Source organism: Rutidosis leptorrhynchoides, chromosome 8, assembly GCF_046630445.1.
Source record: "Rutidosis leptorrhynchoides isolate AG116_Rl617_1_P2 chromosome 8, CSIRO_AGI_Rlap_v1, whole genome shotgun sequence".
NCBI lineage: Eukaryota > Viridiplantae > Streptophyta > Magnoliopsida > Asterales > Asteraceae > Rutidosis > Rutidosis leptorrhynchoides.
This window is the reverse complement of record NC_092340.1, coordinates 107,126,106-107,136,569: the sequence shown is the minus strand read 5'-3', so window position 1 is coordinate 107,136,569 and position 10,464 is coordinate 107,126,106. Positions and strand designations below refer to the sequence as shown.

Sequence of the window (10,464 nt, the reverse complement as noted above, 5' to 3'; positions counted from 1 at the left end):
TGCTTAATTGAGGTTAGAAATAGATTATATGTGTGTCATATAGTGTTCTTGGGTCATTGGATTGATCAAAACAAGCAGAAATTGGGTTTTAGGTGTAAAAAACTCAAAAGCAGCGAGCTGGTGGTGTTCTTCAGCACCCACACGAGTGACAGCTCAACCACGCGGTTGAGGGTTCAACCACGCGGTTGAGCACTGGTCAGCTTTTGGTAAAATTGAAAAGACTGTAACTTTCAAACCGTAACTCCGTTTTTGACAAATAAACTATCGTTGGAATCGTCTTGAGGTCTATCTTCCAATGATAAAGTTTTAAAACACTAAATCAAACTTTAGTTTGGGTGTAAAAAAGCTCGAATTGCAGTTGTGCTGCTGTACTTGCTCAACCGTGCGTATGAGTGAAGTGTCCATTCGTACGAGTGAGGCACTAAACCCTGTGAGTAGGTTTGATAATCACTAGTATAAGTGATAGGTCAGTCGTGCGAGTGAGGATACTCACCCGTGCGAGTGAGCATAGTCAGTCGCACGAGTGAGACCTCATCCGTGCGAGTGACAGTGTTTGTATGTTTGGGTCAAGTGCAATTCTGACCCATTTACTGTATTGCTGTGATATTTATGTTAATGAGTAATTTGATTGAAAAGTGTACTAACTAGAGAACTGATATTCTCAGGTGATAAACGGAAAGGTGAAGGCTCGGTGATATAAGACAATTGAGTACTTGTGCTTTCAGGTGAGTGGGATTATCTTTATGAATGTGATTATATAGTGACAAGTATAGTGATCTGTGCCATGCTTATAATTAGACTTTGTAATGAGTCTGTGACCAGTATTGTGACTATATGTGATTATGTGCGCACCAGTGAACGTCGATGGGTGTAATTCCAACGTAAGAGGTCAATGCTATTTACCTTGTGTACTTGAGGTGATAGTATCGGGTTCAAGTGCTACTGATTAGTGGTATAGTATGAATGACGAGTGCGTCACGTCTGGAAGAGTATACCAGTGACTCAGTAGTGTGGGCTATCGGTATATTCTAGCTTGATTAGCTATGGGTTGTCGATTCTCTGGTGTATGGATTTAAGTGATTAGTGACCAGTGCCTTTAAGCTGTGCTTAATGCGTGTAGTGATGTCCACCTAGATATTGCCATTCACTTAGCGTTATGCTAATTCCCCCACAGTGTTTTGCCCTGCAGGTATAGATTAATAGTTTTTGGTGAGTTTTGCAAGGCAAGTGAAGATGTTTGACACAGTGAATAACTCTGATGTTTTGTAATAAATAAATCGTTTGTATTAATAATGTAACACCTGTGATTTTGTGTAATCATATAAGTATGTACTAATGAAAGTTAATAAGTCTTTCGCTGTGAATATCTTAAAAAAAGTACGGTGTTACACATATGGTGCCACATAAGTCACGCCCTTTATTCTCGCGCCCTATAAAACACGCCTAATACGTCAAAGTTACCGTCGTGTCGGTTGATTTTTTTTAAAAGTCTTCATTTAATGCTTTGATATTAATATTTTTTTTAGAATGGTATTTTGGTATCGAATCTTATCATTTGCCACTCACGCACCTGTTAGGAAGAAATTCCTTGTATCCATCACACAAAGCTTACCCGAAATATTTTAGGTTAACTGCTTGACCCGCACAGAATGAAGGATATCAGAGGCACAACCTTAGAATAAACTATCCCCCAGTATTTGAACCTCCACCTATTTTTTCAAGAATACGGGTTCAGAACCAATTAAGGATTTTTACCACTCAATCAATAGTTCGGTGGTTTGATATTAATATTTTAATATTAATTAATCATCACTGAACTAGAAATCAACTAAATAATGATTTTTAATTTAAATAAAGTAGAATATATTATATTATATTGTTATCATCATCACCACTATTCAATAAAAATATCGCCCAACTTTACCTTTCCTTTTCGATTTGATTAACGTCGGAGGGCTTTGTAGAAAGAGACTTCTCTCTACATATACACATAAACTACATACGGAGTATCATAATTATATTAGTTAGATTAATTAATAAATATATTATACTCGTATTCAAGATATAAGTAGCTAGCTGGCTTCTTCAAAACTTGCTGTATTTGGCAGTTTAGGCTGAAACATACATACATACTTTTACAGCAACCATCATCCACAGTAACCTAAATAATCCCCACCCTTACCTACCTACCCTTTAATAAATTATAATAAACCCCCACATCCATACATCTATCCACTATTTCTATTATATATGTTCTCAGGAACTTAAAATATCAATCAATATAATCCATCAAATGTAGAGAGAAGAGGCTCTTAAACAGATTAATTAAAATTCCGTGTTCTTATTTTCATTTTCAATACTTCAAAAATTAAACAATAATGTGGGATCTAAACGGGTCACCCGACTGGAAACGGGACGTCGTCGAACCGGAAGAACCAGGTAATATTATTAATGATAATAAAGGTAAACAACACGTTGGAGGTTCTTCTAATTCCAGCTCATCAGTAATGGTTATTGATCAATCCGATGATGACGAGGATGATTCCGAACAACCTGGATTTGATGTTGGTTTAAGGAAACTTGGTACCGGTGATAGCCGGTTATTTGGTTTCTCTATGACCGACAACTCATCATATGACCATAATCCTCCGGTTACTCATCAGTTCTTTCCTTCTATGGATGGTCAAGGGTCCACCACTTCTGTCGGAGACATGACGTCATCTACCTTTCCTAATTCTAACTGGGTCGGTGTCAAATTTTCACAACAGTCCGGTAATGGTGTCGGTGTCACCGGAAAACTTACAAATGCTCCTCAACCGTTAAAAAAAAGCCGGCGGGGACCCCGGTCTAGAAGCTCACAGTACCGAGGAGTTACGTTTTACCGACGAACCGGCCGATGGGAGTCACACATATGGTTGATTTTTTTCTATTCAATTTCTTGTATTCCCAATGCGTTATTATTCTCATTATTATTACTTTTATTACTTTTAAAGCAAACATATCTCATTGGTTGTCAAACATTTTTTATTAATTTAAGTTCTGGTTTTCATGATTTCAGGGATTGTGGGAAACAGGTGTATCTTGGTACGTTTATGTGTTTTTTTATTCTATCCAATTAAAACCGTTTTCTAGATTTATGTATATTTTGATTTAAGTTTGTTTTAATTGTACCCAATAGGTGGATTCGACACGGCACATGCAGCTGCACGGTGAGCACCAAAAATAAATTTAAAATTTTATTTGAAAAATTAATGAAGAGAATATTTATAAATTCGTATACGATTTTAGTGCTTATGATAGGGCAGCAATCAAGTTTCGTGGCGTAGAGGCTGACATAAATTTCAGTCTTGACGATTACGAAGATGACCTAAAACAGGTGTGTTTGTGTATTATTGAGAGAAGGAAAGTGAATTATTATTATAAATAAATTATAAAAAATATTAAATAAATGGGAGAAAAATTTGTACATTAGATTTCATCTTATCTTGAATAGTGGTGTTGCAGCCTTATCTCGAAACAACTTTTTTAGTAGTTGCTCGAGACAAAACACAAATAGTCTAATTAACATGGTGTTTTACGTTTTTGCTTTTGATAATAACAAGATAAAGGGTGCCCGCTTCGCAGCTGAAAATTGCCAACGATTACTTTGCCGGCGATTCATTACAAACATAATCTACATAGTAAAGTGTTTAACGGTTACACACATATCAACAGTTTGAGTTGTAATTAAAAACATAAAAACATGTCATTCCGTTTTTTTTTTTTTGCCAAACACTCCTATTTGGGATTTCTACTGTGCTACAGTGGACTCGATTTTGGGTTATGAACAGTTGTCGAAAATGGGTCTCAACCAATGGGAGAGTTTCATTTAGTTGTGTCAATATAGAGTGGGGAATAATAATTATATACTACGTATTATATATTATATATTATATATTATATATAATTATAGAATTAAATTATATGTTGTTGTGAAAAATTAGATGAGCAATTTATCAAAGGAAGAGTTTGTGCATGTTCTTCGAAGACAAAGTACCGGGTTCCCTCGTGGTAGTTCGAAATACCGAGGCGTTACGTTGCACAAATGTGGTCGATGGGAAGCTCGAATGGGCCAATTTTTGGGTAAAAAGTACGTAATTATTCAAGGATTATAGCTATAGATGAATGAAGAAACAAAAAGTTTTTCTTATTTATTTTTAAGTATGGTTTCTTGATTTTTGAAATACAAAAAAAAAAAAAAATCATTTAAATTGATTTAGATTAGATAGGTAAAGCTATGAGGACAGAAGAATCTATCTAAGCTATCACAAGATCAAGAAACAAGACACTTTGGAACTATTGTTTTTGCCTTTTTTGGTTAGTTTTATTTAATAATTGTCATGTGACAAATTTGGGTTATAATAACAGGTATGTGTATCTGGGTCTTTTTGACACTGAAGTTGAAGCTGCCAGGTAAATGTATCTTGAAGGACCTTAGCTGTCAAATTCATGTACTTGAGGGGTATTAAAGGATATATATTGTTTTTACTTTTTAGGGCTTACGATAAAGCTGCTATAAAATGCAATGGGAAGGATGCTATCACAAATTTTGATTCCAAGATTTATGAAAATGAGCTCAACTCTAGTGGTAACGCATTTAATTTCCTTATTTATGAATTTGTACCATCCAATACATTTTCCTGCAACATTTGTACCACTATTTGTTTCCTTATATACAAAGGAAGGTGAAGGTGATTTCTACACCACTTAATTAAACTTATTAACAAGCGTATTTTAGTACTATTTATATAATTTATTATTGTTCTTTGCAATGCATTGAATTCAAGTCCTTGCATTTAATTTCTACCCGGATTTTACCTGGCCCTATATTTTTTTACATTTTGATATAATCTTAATGTAAGACATTGCAATTTTTGTGATTGTGACTTTGTAGTTATATTTTGGGATAAGTATTTGGGAATACATTCAATTTATACTCTATGTATGTTGTGTTTACCTAACATACATTTCCTAGTTTAATTTAATACTTTAAGTTTTCAAAAAGTGTGTTTTAATATATTATATAAATTTTTATGATTTATGTGACACCTTAAATAGATTTTTGTCGACAAGTCGACAAAATACATTAAACACTATGTTTAAAAAGTCGGATGCACTAACAAATAGCATATGTAGGGTACATACGATAGAAATCGTGTACAAGTTGGATGCGTTCCCAAAATACTCGTATTTTTAGCAACCATAGTGGGTTCATAAACTTTAAATTAAGCACCAAAGGGCTTATAGCCTTGCGGTATTCGAATAGCCTTTCAACCAAAGAGATTGGGTTCAAGCCATATCTTGGACATATTCGTAAATAAATTTGTGTTGGGTGTGTGAGTTGTTCTTAAAAAAATAACAGATTAAGCGCATGAAAGAATCCATGTTGTGTATCATATCTTTCTTGATCTCTATTTATAATTCACGATTCGTTTTTTGTTTTCAGAATGTTCGAATTATAACATCAACAACAACGACAACCCATCATTGGAGCATAATCTTGATCTGAGCCTAGGGGGAAGTTCGGCTTCAAATAACCAACGAAACATAGAATTCGGAAATAATCAGCAATTTCCTTCGAGTCATCAGTACACTAACTCGATCCAATTTAATCAATCACGGGTAATCTTAACTTCACAATTCGTATAAAAGTTGTCGTACAACTCACAAATTTCCCTTTTTACATTTTTGAAAAGGCATCCGGCCCAGGTTGGTTTGATGGAGTTAGCCAACCACACCATCAATCTCCTACCACCCTTCTAATGGGTCAAAACGAGCCACGTGGATATGGGTCGTTTATCCGACCCCCAGATCCAGTTATGGTGCATTCGTTCAACCCGAATGCATTCAACTCAATGAGCCATCAAGTGAGTCACCATCCCTCTTTCTATATATATTGTTCAGCCACCTAGGAAATTAATGTGTATCTTTTACTCAGATATACACGACCTAACTGGATTAGCCTTTAATTATTTCTAATCTTTTCATCGCCTCCCTAAGATATGAACTTGTGAGAATATCATGGCCCCAAGTTAATTGGTATTTATTATATTTATATAGTTAAGTTTATCATATAATAAAGTTAATTGTGGATGCAGTTTACAAGCAGCACAACACATAGAGGTGGAAGTAGTGATCAATATCTACAACAAATGTATGCAAATAGTGCTGCAGCATCATCAGGATTCCCACAGCAAAGATTTCGTATCAGACATCCACCATAAGAATGAGACAAACTCATTTTAATGGGCTCCACGTACAGTACAACAAAATCTAGTTAGAAAAAAATTTATGTTTTTTACCCTATGTTCTTTCACTTTGAAGAAGAGCTAGATCAATGTTTTTTTATTATGTTCGGAAATCTAGCACAAGGTACGAAAGATACAGCTTTGTTTGACTATTGACAGTTGACTAATTAGCTAGGGTCTTGACTCTTGAGTTATTAGACTATTTCTATCCGTGATGGTGACGTCAAAGGCAAACGATGTACTTTTTGATGATGCGGCAAGGTTAAGATATGAAGTTAAATAAAGGGGTAGTGATTTATCCAAATGCATTTTTGATAAATCCAACTAAAAGTACTTAAATACCCTTAAATGATAACTACACAAATTTTGATGTTAGAATTTTTCTAAGGGTACTTTGGGAAGAAAGCACCAAATATATGTGGATCTATCAAAATTGAATTTGGAGATATCATCTCCCTAAAGGGGATGACTTGCATCACTCTAATAGGATTCCTTGCTTGCATCATATCGTACAAATAAAGGGGAGTGTCAAATTTGAGGGTTAAATTTGTAAATGAGTGATGTGGTAAAATATTATTGGTAGTTGGGTATATAATTTATTAATTAATAATATATAAATATATGTGCTGAAATCTGATTGGCTGTAAATTATTTGACACATCCGTGAAATTTCCAACTGACGCCCCGGGCGTCAAATTTTGACGCCGCGTTAGGGGCGTCAAGGGTGTCAAGCAAGCTGCCATGTGAGATGATGGAGTAAATTTGACGCCGGGTTAATACAAGTCTTACGGATGTAAAAAGGAAAACAATTTCATATGTATGAGTAGAAGTTTTATATATTAGCCTTGCAGTGCATTCTCGTGTTATTTTTGAGACGAAAAGAAAAAGATACGAAAACCAAAAATAAATGTTGCATTTTGGAGTTTTTATTAGGATAGAAAGGAATGGAGACAAAGTAATATAGACGAAAAAAATAAGTACTTTGTTATAATTAATATCGAGCCACCAAAGGGTTATTGCTCTAGCATTATTAACCCTTCCAACTTAGAAGTTGTGAGTACAAATTCAAAGGTAGACTTTATAAATATTCATCTAAAGTTCGTGTTTGGTGTGTGTGTGTTTGCATTATAAAACCAAATTATTTTCTGGCCAAAATTAGCCGGATAAAAAGTGAAACTATCTATTAATTTTTTTTTTTTTTTTTTTTTTTTTTGAAAGGCAAGCTTGCATCAGTCCGGACCGAAGCCTAGTCATCATTTGCACACACACACGCGCTTTCGGGCAGGAAACCCGAACCACACTCTGAGGATCCGACCCTTAAACCATCCCAAGGGGCAGGCAGGCCGGACCTTAGTCCCGGAGCGGGTCGGTAAAACCTTCCCTTTGGGCCACCTTCAAGGAATATATTTCAATTCCTAGAGCGGGTGACGAGGTTCGAACCCGAGACCTCTAGCCCTGCGAGTACACAAGTGTAACCGCGGTACCGCTGGACCGAAGATCCGTTGGTAAAACTATCTATTAATTGTGAGATAAATTTATGAATCATAATCATAATACTCCATATAACACATATTATTAATGGTTATAAAGCACAAACTAATCTTATCGAACTTATGTAATTTTTTATAAGATTAGATGAATCTTATTCCCAAATAAGGAGCAAAATCTTGTTAACTGATCCTCTTCCTTCTGTCAAAAGAACTATTGCAATTGTGTCAAGAGAGAATCTCACAGAGCTTTTTCTCATAATAGTAGTTCTTCAAAACCACAAACTGTTAATCACTTAAACCCCGTATCTTATTATTCATTATTGAATCGGTATATATAGACTACACATAAACCCTAGTTACACAAAACCCTAACGGACCCAAGCCCACAATCGGACTTGGGCCATAATACTAAACCCATCTAACACTCCCCCGCAGTCCGAGCGGCGAAATCGCGAAAACTCGGACTGGAAGAAAACAATAAAGATTAAATAAAGGAAATAAAATAAACTCTATTTTTTCCATTTGTCTTGCATCGAATAGACCGATCTTCGTTGATAGAGTTGCAGATTTCTTGACGGCTTCTCCTTTTCCGTAGCGTTTTTTTTAACGTCGTGGCTTGCTGTGCTTAAGGATCAAGTACCGATTTGATATGCTACTTTTGTCAATGATAACGATCTTCATCAACGCTGCAAATAAACTTTTTCTTTTTTTAATATATTCCTCTTTTTTTTCGGGGTTTGGAACCTAGTCAAGCTAGGCGGTTCATCCCCACGCCGATTATTATTTGTTGGTGTATGAATCCTCAGCCGTAGATTGATTCGTTGTTTGATACATTCGGTTATGTAATAATGTTTACTTATGACTATTGATTACGTTTGTGATTGTGCGTGCTTAATTTGTTAAACAATCAATTAGTTAAACTGCACACACAGTCGACCGAGTGTGTCCACACACTCGACAGATTGTGTTACACAGTTGACCGACTGAGAGACACTCGACCGAGTGTGTCTGATATGCAGCATATATACGGGTTGAGACTTCTTTGTTGAGGTTACTCATCCCATTTACCCTAATCGACAGGTTTTTGTCTCTGCCGAACTCTAACACCAAATACCACCGAAATACTTCGTTTAGGCGTCAATCTAATCTAGTAATTGTCCTAGGTTTGATCTATTCGATTCCGATACGACTCATATCTCGGTTTAACCCAATTCTAGTGTATTCCGCCTCTAGGATTGTTAGCAAGCGACCTAAGATCCTTAAATCTTCGTCTACAAAGTGGTATCAAAGCCGAGTCTCTGGTTTTGCTTGATCTAAATCGTTTTTGGGTCAAAAAGTTGGTGTTTTTGGTGTTATTTGTGTTTTGAACGATTAATCCTTTTTCTTACGTTATAGTTTGTGTTTTCTTTTCAAAAAGTGTTTCTGGAGTCATTGCAGTTGTTTTCTACGTTTTGGTTTAGAGTTTTTTCATCAAAAATCGATCGAAAAATCGATTTTAGTCTAGAAAACCCTAATAGTTGACCTGTATCTGTTAAGAACATACTCGGCCTTGTGTGTCTTGACAATCGGCCGTGTGAGTCCCTCAATCGACCGAGCGAGCTTGTTAGTCGACCGTGTGTGTATTATCAAAGCCGCGTGAGATCAATATAGTCGGTCGGCCGTGTGTGTGTAGTCACTCGACCGTGTGAGCAATCCAATCGACCGTGGGAGTTTGACAGTCGGCCGTGTGAGTTGTAATACCAAAGGCATAGTGTGTAACGAAGTGCTACCAAAATTTTGACAGACAATCAACCGTGTGTATTAGTCAATCGACCGTGTGTCTTACACAATCGACCGAGTGTCTTTTAACCCAGAAACTTAATTTACATTTAATTCTCACATAATTAATTAGAATGTCGGACACTAATGAACAAGCGGCTAATGAACTCAGTGCTTTAGTGATTTCACCTGGACTTCAAAAATTAATACTTTCTGAGAATGAGTCTGGAACTTCCAATAAGGTTCCCAAGCTTGATAACCTAAAGGACTTTTTGGACTGAAAGGCACGTTTTATGATATATTTGAATGTTATAGATTCTAGACTATGGGAGTTTATTGAGACTGAATTTGCATGGCCAAATGGGGCAGACGGTGAACCTAAAGAGACCGCTCAGTTCAATCCTGCTGAGCGTGAACAGTATAACTTGGAGTGTAAGTGCTACGCTCAATTTACTCAGGCACTGTCTAAGGAGATCTTCTCACAGTTCAAGAACAGAAATATGACCTCGTATACCCTTTGACTTGCTCTTCAACCAGCCACAGAAGGAACAACCACTTACCGTGCCACTAAGGGTAAGGTTCTCAAAGATGAATGGAGAGTGTTTGCTGCTCTTCCTTTCGAGTCTCTTGAACAAACTTTGGAGAGATTCGTCTACTGGTTGCTGAAATGGCAGATTATGGAATTGATTTATCTGATGAGAAAGCAGTTAGAGTTTTGAAAGACGGTCTTCCTGAGAAATGGGACAATGAAATTGAAAAGATTCAGAATAGGTACATTGCATCAGGTTCTACGTTAACCTTGACGGCTTTTACCTCCAAGTTGATGGAAAAGGATATTCAGGTTGAGGCAAAGAGGAAGAGACTTGGTACTGTATCTGGTTCATCCATTATTGGGTCATCTTCGGGAAATCATGCTCTTTTGCAAACAG

At 36.2% G+C, this 10,464-nt stretch overlaps 1 protein-coding gene across 2 annotated transcripts; it reads left to right on the top strand.

The window, feature by feature from the left end:
* Positions 1–2,039: 2,039 nt before the first annotated feature.
* LOC139861157 (AP2-like ethylene-responsive transcription factor TOE3) lies at positions 2,040–6,439 on the top strand. 2 transcript variants are annotated; one of them, XM_071849455.1, is made up of 10 exons: positions 2,040–2,914; positions 3,059–3,084; positions 3,179–3,209; positions 3,289–3,376; positions 3,984–4,129; positions 4,408–4,452; positions 4,536–4,627; positions 5,486–5,661; positions 5,736–5,906; positions 6,138–6,439. In XM_071849455.1, the coding sequence occupies exons 1-10, from the start codon at positions 2,379–2,381 to the stop codon at positions 6,261–6,263; spliced, it is 1,437 nt and encodes a 478-aa protein (XP_071705556.1). In that variant the 5' UTR covers positions 2,040–2,378; the 3' UTR covers positions 6,264–6,439. The 2 variants fall into 2 exon arrangements, with proteins under 2 accessions (XP_071705556.1, XP_071705557.1); XM_071849456.1 differs by lacking the exon at positions 5,736–5,906.
* Positions 6,440–10,464: the final 4,025 nt, after the last annotated feature.

Bases quoted from the DNA above. Each gene is read 5' to 3' on its own strand.
- LOC139861157 (XM_071849455.1), top strand. From the start codon at position 2,379: ATGTGGGATCTAAACGGGTCACCCGACTGGAAACGGGACGTCGTCGAA. The intron at 4,130-4,407 runs GTACGTAATTAT...TTATAATAACAG, and splicing joins GGCCAATTTTTGGGTAAAAA to GTATGTGTATCTGGGTCTTT. The intron at 5,662-5,735 runs GTAATCTTAACT...ATTTTTGAAAAG, and splicing joins TCCAATTTAATCAATCACGG to GCATCCGGCCCAGGTTGGTT.